The 16,023-nt window shown below is 38.0% G+C and overlaps 1 protein-coding gene across 1 annotated transcript; it reads right to left on the reverse strand.

Annotated features, from left to right (window-relative positions):
- Nucleotides 1-901: 901 nt before the first annotated feature.
- Nucleotides 902-16,017, reverse strand: SQLE (squalene epoxidase). Its single transcript, XM_008642605.2, has 11 exons — nucleotides 15,547-16,017; nucleotides 13,224-13,476; nucleotides 12,753-12,933; nucleotides 10,007-10,103; nucleotides 8,690-8,803; nucleotides 6,879-7,050; nucleotides 5,984-6,079; nucleotides 5,288-5,430; nucleotides 4,139-4,235; nucleotides 3,576-3,663; nucleotides 902-2,777 (listed from the first exon to the last, which is right to left on the reverse strand). The coding sequence occupies exons 1-11, from the start codon at nucleotides 15,838-15,840 to the stop codon at nucleotides 2,585-2,587; spliced, it is 1,728 nt and encodes a 575-aa protein (XP_008640827.1). The 5' UTR covers nucleotides 15,841-16,017; the 3' UTR covers nucleotides 902-2,584.
- Between the last annotated feature and the right edge of the window lie 6 nt (nucleotides 16,018-16,023).

Raw genomic sequence — 16,023 nt, forward strand, 5'->3', positions numbered from 1 at the left:
GATAACCACATATGCACGCATGTCTCCTTGTGCCCACACCACTTATCTAAGGGCCCATTAATGCTATTAAATGTTGCAGTGTAGAAATCCTTTGAATTAACCTCTTCAGATTTAGAAGATACACAGACAACTCAAAAGCTGCATTAAATATGCGTGCATTCTGCTCCTCTCAGATTCTGAACCACGCCTGTGACAAAACCTTCCTGGCATGCTGCTTTATCTTGCTGCATATAGGTGTAGAAAATGAAAATCAGGACTCTTACAGACCATCTGCTGCATGCTGTGGCTTAGCACTGGCTGCTGTTGGATTCCAGTTTTGGCCATTTTACCTATGGGCATTACTCACTCACTGACAGCTTTACTCTTCTTAGGCTCAGCTGACTCAAGAACTGTTTTTTTCATTACTTCTTCTCCACTCCCCAAAATCCCTCTGCATCCATGAGAAAATAACTGCAGTCAGGGACTGCAGAACACAGCTTGAAATTCTGCCCTGCAACTCTTCTTCTCTGGGGCAGAGCTGGTGGACCACCAACCAGCCAACACTGCTAAAGGCCAACTCATCAGTGATCTCCGCCAGAAGCCCACATCCTGTGTTGCCCTGTGTCCCAACGATCCCACTCTGTTTGATACTTCAAAGTGAGCCCTTCCTCTTGTCCTGGGGACAAGGCATATAGCCATTTCATGGTCATATTTTGAGGTTGACCCTTCTTACATGCACACACACACGAGATTTCTCTCCCCCAGCAATTTCCAGTAAGTGAGTTCTACCCCGATCATCAAGACACTTAACCAGGCACTGAATTCAGGAAAAGAAAAGAAAAACTCCTTATGTGTATGTGTAAATTTAAGCAGATAAATCAGAATTTAACAAAACTCTTTAACCAGAGACACACAACAAAAATAATCTACAGATATAATAACTTTTTATTTATGTAAGCTGAGGATGTGTATTTGGCTCAGGACTTTTTATCCATGACTTTAAAGAGACTGACTGCAAATAATATTAAAAAAAAAAGTAAAATTAATCAATATTTTCAAAATTGTCACAAATTTTCAATATTTTCAAAATTGTCACAAATTTTGAAAACACTTGTATAAATTCAGAAAACTTTGTGTACCCTTAGAGGGGCATAATTTAGTTACCATTTATAGTGATATTTGAAAACATTAGTTCTTTACCCCAAAGTTTCAACATAGACATATTCATGATGAGTGTAATTTCAAGAGGGTATCAAAAATGATCATGGTTAGAAAAATATACATATTTTGCTTCTGGAAAAGAAAAGATAATTTGAAATATCCATCAAACAAAATACTAAATAAAGTCTCTCCACAGATTTTTTTCACAGTCCAAGATAAAATGTATGTTTATACACAGCTTATGCAGTCTGTCATTTTCAAGGTAGAGTCACAGTTTCACCAGTACAGAAGAACAAAATCTGTTGTTGCTCTCCAGACTGTTGGCTGCACCCACGTGTGATTGTTTAGGCAAGCCAAAAGAGTAGAGCCATACAGCGAAACCCAAACCAATCATAAGAAAGGTAGAGAAAACGCAGATGCACAAGAGCAAAGGAAATCACACTGATAACAAGAACATTGATAGGAATAGTGACCAATAGGAATAGACATGAACTCTTTAGTAGCATGCAGTAATTCCTACAGGAAAAATAATCCCACCACACTCCAAGTATTAAAAGGACACTTTCATGGTGCTTTTCATTAATTTTAGAAGTAATATTAAAGATTACTGTCTACTGGAAATAGCCTGGACTGAATTTGTTTCAGTGGATACAGTTTGTTGCTGTGCTTCAGTTCATGGCAGTGTTAAACTTCAGTTGCACACACACCAAGCAAAACAACCCTAAACTTTCAAGGTTTTAAAAGGAAGTGAGATAGGAAGAAATTTTCAAAAACATGCTTTCACTACCTGAGTGCACTGCAGTAGCCAACAAAGCAAAGGTTTAGTTATTACTTGTTAAAATGAAATCTGGTGAAAAGAAGGAATTCAGAAGAGCGACATGGCACTTGCAACAGAAACTGAAATTAGTCACACATCAAGATCTGACATCCTTTATAGTATCTTTTGAAGTGTCAATAGAGCAGTATCCTAGCTGCAACTGAAACAGAACAGAGGCAAATCCTAATGAAATAACCAAATCAAGAATGTTACAATATTTCACAGTAATGAAGTCTATGAAACTACAGAATAGAAAAAAGCATGAAGGATAATAGCAGCATATGGTTTACAGTTTTTACTTCTCAGTTTATTAATATTAGTGGTGCACTCAGCAATGCATAAAGCAAGGAAAGAAATTCTGTCAAAACTGGCAATTATCTACCATGTCAACACTTAATTAGGGTCCTTGTAAACAGCTAACTCCTTTTTGAACTTAAATTGCAAAGAAAAGAATATTTACATATAATATATATGTATATAACCACAAAACCAAAATTAAGTTAAAACCTTATCAAGGAAATTGCATTTTGAGGAGAACATAATACAATATTAAATAGTACATGTCCAAAGATTTTGAAGGCATTGTGATCTTCATGCTTTCTCCCTCCAGTCATTTCCCCCTGGATTTTAATAGACTAAATACTTCATTTCAGAGTAAATAAGTGGAAATATTATAGAGCAGCTCCGGTAAAGAACAGCTCCACTACTGAAAATTGCTCGAGGCGTGGTGATCCAGGACTCTGACTTAAAGCAAAAATAAACAGCATATAAGGCCACAGCAAAGAAGTGGCCAATCAATACCATTGGTTTAGGAGATAACCTGCATTAAAAATAAACAGATAAAACTAGTAAATAAACAGACAGAATCAGAAAGGACTTACAAATTTCCATTTTACCAATACAGATCTCCACTCAAGATCACACACCCCCTTCTGATTTCGGCAGATCTGGTCCTGCCAACTCAACTGAAAAATACAAACTTGATTCTCTTGGGCTGCTCCACACTCTACATTTACTTCTACAGCACAGCCAACATACACTGCTGCTTTCCCCTCATTTCTAGGACTCTTTGTCTACCTTATCTTCCATCAGAAGAACATTTTAAACAGGCTTTTCAGTTTTAGCTCTCATTCCAAAGAGAGAGAAATATAAAACCACTCATTCTCATATGTTCAGAGTAGTAGGATTTACTGTGCATTCACAAGTTTCAGAGGGGTCATTCAAACACCTTCATAGCTAGAGATTTCCCAGCTCCTTACAGCTTTTTATGGGAGGCCTCAACTTCACTACTCTCAGTTTGTCAAGTAGGAAACATCTCCATCAGCTGCTCTGCTGGTCTGGACCCCTCTACCTCATTCACACTCCTGTGCCAACTACACTAGGTGCCACTAGCTTTTAGTGGCCATTTTTACACGGAAAATAATAATAAAAAAAATTAAAACCAAAAACAAACAAACAATCTCAGCACTTAAAGACAGTTTCTAATAAAGCTCCAACCTTTAGTATAATCTTAATCTAGACTCATGTGGGCCATCCTCCCTGTGTTGAGCTGTCTGATGGGGAGCAAAGCAGATCTCACAGGGGCTCACAATAACCACTGCCAGCACAGTGAACTTACACTGAGAGCAATCCAACAGGACCTGAGACACATTCTCCTCCAAGTCTGAAGTAATGGAAACAGGCTTTCTTTAGCTGATGCAAGGAATCTACAAAATGAATTAAAATGAATAAAACAAATATAATCAACACATACTGAAACATTTTTCTGCATACACAATACTGATATTAAGTCCAGGATTTTGGTAGCTGTTGTTCTGTTCTATTGAGCTGGACTTTAAGCTGCTTTTATTTATACAAAGGATAGTCTTACAGAATATCTACATATTTTTGTATTAACTGACTATTGTTTTCTTCATTTTGGAGTTTTTCTTTGGTTTGTTATTTAATACTAACTCCAGACTTGCCTTCACATTGCTAAAATTCTGTCTAAAAAACTAGGCAGAGAACACAAGAAAACTTATTAAAATTCCTTTATTTATATATTTTTAATATATAACTATATATATATATATATACACACATATGCATACACACACACACAGAGACATGCACATGCCCTTCCCAGTCATATTTATTTACCAAGTTGAAATTAGTCAGAGGTTATCTTTAAGATATATTTACCATCTGTGGCAGCAAATAGTTCATAAAGTGCCTGGGCAAGAACATTCACTACAAAAGAATGAGATTTTTTTCTCGACCAGTAAAATGTTCTTTTTGCCTGAGGAAAAAAAATAAAAAAAGTAGTATTTCTGTCAGTAAATACAAAGGAACATTCAAAAGATTCCCAAAGAGGTGGCAAGAGTCATGAACATGTAGAAGGAATTTAGTGATATGCTAGATCGATTCCGAGCTAGGTCATTAAGGAAATTTGGAAACTCGTTGAACCAGTTATCCAGGTTCCTCTTGCAATAATATAGGGGAAAAAAGGTAGCTTCAGAGCATGCTTCATCTCATCCTAGGTGGGATACAGCTGAAACTTGAAGGATAATGCTCAGCTAGTTCCCTCAATTGACTGATAATAAGTAGGAAATAACTGGGAGTCCGAGGTGACTAGCTGAGATGGAGGTATCTGCATGTGGTCAGGGAAGTCCCAAACTGTCCTGACATTCAGGGCTCCTCAAAGTGCTTCTCAATTTTCAAATACACTTTTTGAATCATCTACTTGTAGTCTACAATTATACTATCTGTAATTTAGGCAATATGTCTAATCCCATTAAAAGCAGTAAGCAAATAAAGAAGAAATCTTATTATCTATTCATCAGAATTTTGGGACTAAGTCTCACTGAAAAAATAAACCTTGCATGAATACTGATTGTGTAGATCCTGGGAGAGAAGGATGCTTTCTAACTTACTACTCAGAATAATGCAGCAGGAAAGAGGCCAGCGGAGCACTGAGATGTCTCTTGAAAGACTGGGTACACAAGCTCATTATTGTCCAAGTTCCAGTCACACAAGTGTAATGGTCCAAACCCACCATGTTTAGGATCAATCTGGTTACAAATACATTATTAAAATGGGAGCATCAGGTTATCCTAGCAAAGCATCCTGACTAGACACAGCACACCAGTCTCCTTAAGTAAAACACAGCAGGTCAGTGTGCAAAGTTTTGAAACTGCCTCTTGCCACACAGCAGTCACAGCCCACAGCTCAACTGGCAAATGCCTGATGTCTGATTTCAAAGCCAAAGCTTTGAAAACTGCATAAAACTTAGAAGTGTGTCACTAAATTGCAGCAAAAGCTGTCTAAAATAAATCCAAAACAAAGAATCACCTTAAGAACGTCAGCATCTTCATAAAGGTCTGGGATATCCTGAAGCAAACTTCTCCATATTTTAACATCATTTAAAATAACACTCATTCCTCCACCAGTTAGAGGGTGTCTTATATTATATGCATCTCCTAAAAGAAGAACACCTAGGTAGAAGAGAAAAAAACAATAGGAGGCTGCACAACCATTACATAATCTTAAAATTCAAATCCTCTATAAAAAACATCAAACTTACTAAAAATTCATTCCCACTAGAAAATAAGATGAATAACAACTAGAAATTAAAAAACAAAACCAAAAAACCACGAAGTATGTCTTTAAATTAAAAGGCTTAAAATGGCTTTAAGATGATCAAGGTCAAACTATTTTTTTCCCTATACATATGGATGTGTCAAAGAACACGCTTTTTAAGTTAATTTCTTTACTTTTTTAATCATGTTTCTTAAAAAGACCACATTTGTTGAACAACTGAGTAAATTAAATTTACAGATAAAGCAGGCATTGATTTAATATCTGATGTCAATATAAACATTCCAGTTAAATTATGCCCAAGGTACACATTTTCAAAATATTGTAGTTCATAGAAGATTTATGAGACAGTTGTATTGAACAACAAATACCCATCTACGACAACAAAGTCCTATGCCCCAGAGGATGTTTGTAATACCTTTTTCATTCCTTTTATTTCATAATACACACCTTTCTTGTTTACAGCTGAAGGAGGCAAGAAGCTGGCTGGCATAGTCCTTAAACGATCATTCTGAACTGCTATTAAGAATGGTTCCTTTAAGTGATCTGCAATAACCAAGTATTTTAGTTACAGTAGTTAGACAAAGTCACAAATAATTTGTACACAATCCATTTTAATCTCTTTTTAGAGTTATCACAGAATGGTCTGGGTTGGAATTGGACCTTGAAGATCATGTAGTGGCAACCCCCCTGCCATGGGCAGAGACACTTCCACAAGACCAGGCTGCTCAGAGCCCCATCCAAACTGGCCTTGGACATCTCCAGGGATGGAGCAGCCACAACTTCCCAGAGCAACTTGTTTTAATGCCTCACCACCCTCACAGTAAAGAATTTGTTCCTAATATCTAATCTAAACCTACTGTCTTTCCATTTGAACCCATTCCCCCTTGTCCTGTCACTGGATGCCCTTGTCAATAGTCCTGTCCCATCCTTCTTGTAGACACCCTTCAGATACTGGAAGACCAAAATTAGGTCCCTCCACAGTCTTCTCTTTTCCAGACTGAGCAAAACCAACTCTTGCAACCTCTCCTCATAGGAGGGGTGCTCCACCCCTTGGGTCTACTTAGTGGCCTCCTCTGGACTCATTCCAACAAGTCAATGTCTTTCCTGTGCCAGGGGTCCCAGAGCTTTATATAATCCTTCTGAATTGCTAATCTCACAGATGTGATCTGAACAAACTTGTATGTGTTGTTGTGTAGTGTGGAACCAAAGAAGGGGAAATGGTTACTGAAACAGTGACCACACACATGGAAAAAGCCACACAGTTCTATGAATTCAATGAAATGTGTCTTTTTTTTTGACATATTTAAATGTGACAATTCTCGAGAAGTCTTTCTAGGCTTACCAGGTAGTTGTGGATAAATGTTCTCAATCATGTATTCCTTTAAATTTTTTGGCATTTCTCCTCGAATATCAACAAGAATCCGAGTTTCAGTTGAAGAAATCTTATAGATTAGCACTGGACTCGTTTTAGCTAAAACAAGTTCAGCATAATTAGCTTTAAACTGTGATGCATCCTTAAAAAGGAAAGAAGGGGAAGAAAGATTGATTAATGAAAGGATATTAAACATCAGACATACAAAATAATTTTCTAAAACACTTTTAAATAAAATCCTATATCACATTAAGTTCGTGTTATTATTCTCTTAAATGAAGAAATGTTTTCAAGAAGAAAGTTCTGAATTTTAGTGTAGCAACAATTCTTTTGCCAATACATTTTAGTATTTACTAGAATCACTAACTTATCCATTTCATTTGAATACCTCATCAATATTTAGTATATGCCATTGAAAACCTGCAATGTAATAAATGTAGGGGTTTTCAGTAAGATCATTTTGTTCTCTTTTCATAAAGAAAGTGGTGGGAGGGAAAGAAAAACACCAGTCTAAATATAACTACTTGGAGATACCAACTGAAGAAAAATCACAGTGAGGTCTTAAAGGAGATTCCAAAAGTAGAGAAACTTAGGTAATACTAACTAGGTTAGAGACCCAGAAAGTGCTGAAGGTCCTACAAGTCAGTGTTCCCACTCCAGTGAAAATTCTGTTAGCTTCGTTTCATTCTCCCTTAACTACTTTTGCTGTTAATGCATCAATTAATGCAGCAAACACAAAGATCCAGACAGGATTTCTACCTGGATTCTCCAACCACCCAGCTACCAACTCAGATTCCAGTCCAAAACCAGGATACCACCTTCTCTCTTGAAGTTTATAGGTCCTGAAGGCAAATGTGTACCTGTTTACAAGGTATCCCACCTTCAGATATTTGGAGTATTCCACCTTCTGGAGTAGAAAACATAGGTGGTTTGACTCATAGTTGCTAGGATGATCTAAAATTCAAGATTTTTACTCCCTGAACAAATACTGTTATAAAATAAAAATAACTATTGTAAAAAAAAAAAAAAGAAAAAAAAAAAAAAAAGAAAAAAAGGAGTGTCACCACCTTAGGCACCAGTATCTTAACACAAGCCTGTCAAGACACCTACGTCCAGGGAAACAATTTTACCAGCTGGGTTGCAGGTTTACAATGGTGCCTACTTTTGATCCAGAGCTTAGTGCTAACTAAGACACAGCACTAATATAAAGTAGTGGCTATGTGTGGTCTAAGATGCTGAAATGTTTTTTCTTAAAAAAAAATTCTATGAACTAGTCTAGTGAGTCCAGCGCTCAGTTTAAAGTAGTTATGCTGAATCACAGTCCATTATCTTAAACACTCACTTGTTCAACGATATATATGCTTAAGGTTAACCCTATCCTCCACTCCTAAAATCAGAAATCTAACTTTTAACAACCATATCCACTTTAAAAAACAAAGCCGAAGCAGGCTCAGAGATACTTAAAGTGTTCTAAGAGTTGAAAATCTGATCTGTAAGTGGAACTTACATGTTAAGTCTGACACAGTAAGTTCAACTATCTCCTAAAGCTGGGACAGAATATACATCAACACTTCAAGAGTTAAAAACATAGAACAAAATTTCCAAGCACTTCTCAAAGGGACACAGAAACTGACAGAACAGCTGGATAAATACCTAAAAGCACAGCTCTAATTGATTCTGTTGGAAAAGGAAATGAATAGCAACATACTCAGTGAAATTCAGACCCCCACATTAAGAAGCAGCAGCATAGTGGTTTATACAGTATTATACATAAAAGTTACCTTCAAAATGCAACCAACAAAATGGGATGAAACAGTAACTTTGTTGGATACCAAGTTTTTCCTGAACTTGGAGAACAGTCCATCAGCTACAACTGTAAGTGGAGCATGAAGTTCCTGCAGCATAAATTAAAAATAAAGGTATGACACTGACAATTTTGCTTCAGAACAATGAGAAGCAATTCTCAAGCTCTCCTTTACAATTGTAAATGAGATGTTTTAAAAAACAGTAAGCATCTAAGAGGATCACAGGCCATATTAACAACATATGTATCAAGAAATACTGTGGGTTTTGCCTTCCTTATATTCATACTTATCTGTTTGCTACACAAGCTGATCTAACAATATACTACCGCTTTTTTAGACATATTCAGAAAACACAGCTATGGGAACTGTGCAGAAAGTTGGCTTAAAAAAAGACAATAAAAAGGAGTATTTGCTCCCTTCAGGCTGTAATGCTCTTCATAAGAAAAAAGAAAACAAAGAAGAATTTCAAATTAAAGAACTATGCATAAGCAACTAAAGAAAACCAAACCAAAGTGTAACAAACTGACAAGCAGTAAGCATATGGACTCTTCTTTAAAAGACCAAGCAGGGAACTCTGAGCAGTTCCTAGTCTACTTTGGAACATAGGGCATAGGCTGGAGATTCCCATCTTCCCCATCAGAGCACATCTCCACAACTTTAGGCAGCAAAGGAACTTCAAAGTCCACAAAGAAGATTACAGAATTGCTTTTCCTGAAGAATAGGCAGCATATCCAGAACTTCAGTACAGAGGTTCTACCCAAACTGGTCTTTTCTAAACTTATTAAGTTCACACAGTTTCATAGCATATAGCCAGCAGTTTAGCTTTAAAATATGCCAGAATTCTCTTTCTGTCATCCAAGGAATGACCAGACAGAGCTGTCTCTATGAATAGGCAACTTTTTCATTTTCAGTCGCTCACTAGATGGTGGCAGTATATGTGGAAATGCAGACCACTATACACAGGCAAAGAACAAATCTTAATATTGTTTTTTTTCACCAGGAACCCTCAAAAGATTTTAAATTCCAGACATATGACTAATGAAACAAATAATGAACTGAATTCTCCAGAGACACTGAAAGCAGAAGCCACATAAAAAGTTATAACAAGAATTCCCATATTCTAGTATACGCTGGAAAATAATCTCCCTTTATTAAATCTTTCACTTCCTTAATAACTGCATTATTCCTGTACCAATGCTCTGAAATACAAGGGGTTTTTTAATTATATATATATATTAAGCAACCCTCAATTTTCTCAATAGTTTAACAAAGATTATAACAGAAAACTCTTACCTTAGTGTCTCCAGTTTCTTTGTCCTTGTACTGAACGCCCACGACACAGTCATCTTCCTCAAGTAACTGTAACACAGTCCCTTCAATGAATTTTGCACTGAAATGGAGGGATTAAAACAGAAGAGGATTCATGATGACAACATTTCAAGGCACTAGATACAGAAAGAAAACCAAATTTTTGACGATCTTGTCTCTGCCAACATGGTTTAAATTTTGCAAAAAAAGTAATCGTGAGCACTTTCTGAAGTCACATTAAATGTCAAAATGTGTTGGTCTTAAATTTCACTTTGACATTACCTTTGGTTTTATACCTGAATATTCTAAAAACCATACTGTTTATCATAAACACCATGCCACTTAGCAGAGTCCCCAGCTGTGCCCCATGGCCCAGTGAGAGATGCTGAGAGGAGTTTCACAGCTAATAATGGTCAGAAATCAGGCAGCTGACTGAGTCATCCCTGCTAAATGCTGGGAAGTGGCTGACAGTGCAGGTGAGACCTAACTCCAAGGAGAATTAAAGAGCAGGATCAGCAGCACTTAAACCCTTAACATGTACACCAGATAAAAGTCTAATTCTCAGAGCAGTCCAAACTAACCTAACCTGTTTAGGACACAGATATCTAGCTAGTCGCCTCAGGAATTCAGGATAGGGTTTTGTTTTGGTTTGGTTTTTTTTCTGTTTATGCTTTTAAAGTTCTGCTAATGCTTATGCTCATATGGAGCATCCCTTGCTTCTATTGCCCAACCAGAGCTATTTTGGGTTCAGAAATTAAATCTCTGTAAACTTATATCCCTTGTTGGGTCTGAGCTGTTAGACCTCATCACAGCACTTCAGACTTAGCAGCTCGAAATGGGACACTCTTTTCCTCGCAAATATTCCCCATCTTGAAGAACTGAGCTAAAGGTGCACATGAGAATACAACAGCTGCTATTTTAGGCTCTTAGAAGGAATATGAGCAGTTCAATTAATGTTTCTTTACATGTCATCCAGCACGGACATTTCAGAGCAGATCGTGACTGGCTTAATTTGCCAGGCAACAGGCATGTTGGCTGTATCAAAATACGAATGTTATGAGTGAGCACACAACAGAAACCTCAACAGCAAAGGAGTGCAGCAGCATGCCAAGGAATCAGATTCCTGCAGATCCTGTTGGCTTTAAGATTCTTTTATAGTTGTCAGTTCAGTTACCTATGTAAGTGCTTACTTCTTCTGGTTGTCATGCTCTATAAATCAGTTTATAATTATATATAATTAGTTTATTATTATAAACCAATGATGCCCTACTTCTTTCTGTTGCAAAAAGAACTTTACTCATCTGAAATACATTCATATTGCCTAGTACTTATAAAGAGGATATACCAATCAGTAAAAATTATCCCCTATATCTTCAAAAACTTTGTAATAAAAACCAAAATCTCCTGGCACTATTAAGAGTTCTTGATCTTTTACTGCACATAAACATGCAGTCTTCTATGCCACAAACTAAATGTCAAGCAAGCATAAGCATACACAAAACAAACATTAAAGAGTGTGTAGAAAATGGGAAAAAACTAATTTAAGTCACAAACAATTTTGCTTCAAAGACTGTGTACGGCTACTTGGGAGTTTTTCCCACAAGTTGAGAATCAGATGCCCAAATTTCATTGAACTTAGAGACTCAACAAGGCTTTAGCTTTCAGAGCTAGTGAATACAGTTGCCATTAATTTTAACTGTACTACAGAGCTGCTATCTTTAGTACCACTTTTAGTAATTCATATGATATAATAAAAATGAAAGGAGAAAGCAGTTTTACAGTTCAGAATAAAGATGTTCAGAAAAATATGATAATGCCATATTTCCCTTGTAAGGGGACATATGGTGTTATGATATTCTTAGGGGAAAAAATTATTTTGGGGGGAAGAAAAGACAACACAAAAAAAAATACCACACAGAAAACAGCACCTAGAATCTATTTTGTTTCAAAAAAAGTTTACTTCTCATCTCTTGTATAAAAGAAAGAAAACAGCTAGGAGGAAATACCAAATACTATTTTTTCTCTTAATTATGAAAAGAAGCTGTCTTCAAGATTCTGAAACATACAAGTTAGTAACTGGAAAAAGCTACTTCCATTTAGTGCTTCTTATTAGTTATTTTGTCTCACTTCTTGTTGTCAAAAAAGAAAGCAAAACAACATGCAAATGTAAACACTTGATTTCTACCATCACTAATAACATCAGTGGAAAAGCTACATGCTACTGCCCAGTGCAGGAGGGTTGGACTACATGATCTTTAAAGGTCATCCCTTCTAATCCAAACCATTCTGTAATCTAAGAAATTGTGCCAGATTTGCCACTCATGTCTTGTCCAAAGTTCTGTGCACTGCTCACCAAGAAGAGGTCACTACTTCTGGTAAAATGCCAAACCCAAGAATCAGCAGAAGAGAATCAACCCTTCACCTGTGAACTGTTCTCTCACACAGATGGCCAAATACGTTGCCTAATATTTAAAGCACATACTCCTGCAGTTTAAAGATTAAGTTGTCCCAAAGGGTGATATATATGTGATATATATGATGTGTATGTAACTTATGAACTTGTCTACAGAGAGCAGAATGAATAACTATAGCTGCTACTTTCTCTCACTCTTGTTGATCACAGCCCTCCGTGGTGGCACAGAGGGAAATGGTTTAGGAATCTCATGCAAATGATGGGAACAATGCTTCTGAATCTCTGGACCCCAACTGCTCTGTCCACAACATGACTCACTTGGGCTCTGCCATAGCTGCCCTTCGGAGACCCATGATAAACTGGCCGTGATGAAAAGATCTTCCACTGGCCACATGTCCGTCTTCAGATGTTGGATAAGGAATCTCAACTTCCAACTTGCTCTCCAGGTCATGAATTATGTAACCATTTACTATTTGTGAATCAATACCTTCTACCGTATCTGCAAGATACAAGCCAACAGATGGGTTAAAACAAGTCTTTAAGAAAGCTTAATTATTTATGAAAGGCATTTCTTTACATAGGATCCAATCTTCTTAAGCACAATACACATTTTGAAAGAAGAGTATTTTCAAAACAGCAAGCTGGAAATAAGCAAGCAATTTTAATTCAAATGTAAAGCGCAGATAATGTTTTTCTTAATTTTTCCTGTAGGCATGCTTTTACTAAAGACATCGTTGAGTGTAGTAACTCTTGTGTTACAGATCTATATACATTTTCAAATGTACTCACCTTCAAGACCCAAGTCTCGAAGAGCATTAAATCCTCCAGGTTGCAGCAATTCTCCAACTATCCTGTCAGGTTCTTTCAGGTCCCGTTCTATCACAGTCACCTTCCTTCCATCCCTTGAAAGCACCGTGGCCAAGGAAGAACCAAGGACGCCTGACCCCACAATGATAATTTCTGGATCATACCGGGGTGACAATGCTGCATTTGGAGCAGTCTCTGTCAGATACACATCTGAGAAGTTCACTTCTCTTTTACCCTTTAGAAAACAAAGCCAACAAAGTTACGTGTGCCTATGGATCTGTACCATAACCCTGTCAAGAGCTGACTTTGGAGCACTCTGAGCCAGTGGATTGAGGGTGCATTGGTAGTTGGAAGGGATCTTCCAGTTTAGTTTTGTCCAAAATTGAATCAGTCATACTCTACAAAGCAACAAAAGCACAACAAGCAGAGGAAAGAAAAACCAACACCCCTGCAAACAAAATCAAGACCCTGGTTAAACCTGCCCTCTTGATCAAAGACAAACCAAAACAAAGCTGTCAGAGAGACTGAGAGCTGCTATAAAAGGCAGTAAGAAAAGGCTGTCCCATATTCTTGTCCTGTGAAGTAAGACTGATACCTTCATGCCAGTGAACCACCGCAGCATGAAGGCCTTAGCACTTTACAATGAAAAAGGTACTAGATTTACTGGAAAACGTATTTTTCTAGAAAACATATTCCTTTTTAATTACACTCTAAGTGAACCTACCTAACTAACAAAATAGCAACTTATGGTAATATTCAACATGGAAAAGTGTCAGCAAAAGCAGGTGCCTGGGAAATATTATTAAGAAGTGGTCCTGAAATGAAAACTCATCTAACAATTAAAAGTATTACCAAAATCACCATTCATCTACATTTAAAGCTGTTAAGAATTGACATACATTGGATTGGGCATCATTTAATAAAGAAACTGGTATCTTAAACCAGCTATATTATAGAACCTTCCAAACACCACCTAATACACTTCAAAGTAAAAAATAGTTTTAAGGACAACTCCAGTGCAAAGCTGCAAGTCATTTGTCCAGCCGGCAGATGAGAGTTCAGTTCAGTCTTTCACAAATGCCTCAGCACTGCAGTGCTGACATTGGTAAAAATACGATTGCATCAGTGAAACAACACTGACATCAGAATTTCTAGTGGCACAGTGTCATGTTTATATCTACAATACAGCAAGGGAGTGCAAAACTATCTGAATTCAGGTAGCACAAGAAACTGGCAAAGGCAGGCTTTAACAGAAAAACAAAATAAAAATCAAAAACCTTTGACTTGCAGTCAAAACCAGTCTCATGTTCTTCTGTGCTCATGTGAAAATGCCCAGAAGTACATAGGAAAGTAGCCAAATACTGCTGACCACAGATGTACTGGATATCTATGTCCAGTTCATAGCCTTGGATGGCAGGACTCCCGCTAAGCTCCAGGCACCACCTACAGCTCTCCACTGCCCCAAAGCAAGGCTAATGCTGGGCTCAAGGGAACAGACTGACTATCTGAGCAGGTTCTGTACCAATTGTACAAGCAATAGGTCAGCAATAATTTCCCAGTAACTCTTATCTGCAGTTGTCTAAACAAATGTATTTTATCCATAAATATTAGTAAGCTCATTAGAGAGTTACAGAAAGGCAGAGGTTGGAAAAGGTCTTTGGATGTCTTTGGACATCATCTGGTCCCCTGTTCAGGCAGGGTCAGAGCAGACTGGCCTGGACCATGTTTTGGATACCTTCAAGGATGGAGACTCTACCACCAAACGTTGCATTGCTCAGTCACCCTGACAGTAAATAGGGCTTCCTGATGCTCAGAGCAAACATCCTGTGTTTTGGTCTGTGCTCATCACCTCTCATCCTGTCACCTTGGCCCAGTCCTCTTAGCACCCTCCCTTCAGGTACTTACATACATTGATGAAATGATGAACCCCCTTAGCCTTCTCTTCTCCTGGCCGGACAGTCGCTCAGCAACTTTCCTCATAAGAGAGATGCTCCAGTCCTTTATCACAGACTAGCAACTGAACATATTTTTCTGCTCCTATAATAATCCTTCACTCCGAATCTTTCTTCAAACATATTTGATTTGACACTAGAAAATCCCTGGTCTACCACTTAAGTAAGTTTCACTCTTTCTTTTGTCATCCAAAACTAACACAAAATATGACAAATCAAACATCCAGCATCTAAAGACAAACCCTCTCCACCCCTTTCTTAGCTCTTTTCCCACACCAGGGCAGAGGGTCAGTGACCAGAGGGAAGAGCAGCAGGACCTTGCAGCCCATGTGCCGTGTCTGAATCGAACTTACCTTTCTGGATTTGGGTTGTTCAACTTGTTGAGATCCCGGGGTGGGTTTGGCCCAGAAGAAGCCAACCAGCGGCAAAGTTGAGAGCACATCAGAGAGCACCCCCAGGTGCGACTTCTGCTTCTGCTGCTGCCGCTGCCTGGGCCCCCTGAAGTGGTACCTGTACGACAGCACCAAGCCGAGCGAGAAAAACACCAGCACGGAGAGCAGTACCTCCTTATTAGCGTAAGTCATGAGGTCTCCACACTTCTTATACACGTATATGAAGGAGGCGATACCCAGAAAGGTCCACATCATGAGGGTCACTGTTCTCGATTGTTGCTCCAAAGCTTCACCGTCGATAGATGCTGCCCAAAGTAGGGTTTCGTGCAAGGGATGGAAAAATGTATGTATTGAAAAGCGACGATTTCCTTTCCAGTGGATGGTGGGGAGATCTCAATGGAAAAACAAGGAGGCCCGCAAGAGGAACAAGCCCCACCT

This window comes from Corvus brachyrhynchos, unplaced genomic scaffold, assembly GCF_000691975.1.
Source record: "Corvus brachyrhynchos isolate BGI_N302 unplaced genomic scaffold, ASM69197v1 scaffold28, whole genome shotgun sequence".
NCBI lineage: Eukaryota > Metazoa > Chordata > Aves > Passeriformes > Corvidae > Corvus > Corvus brachyrhynchos.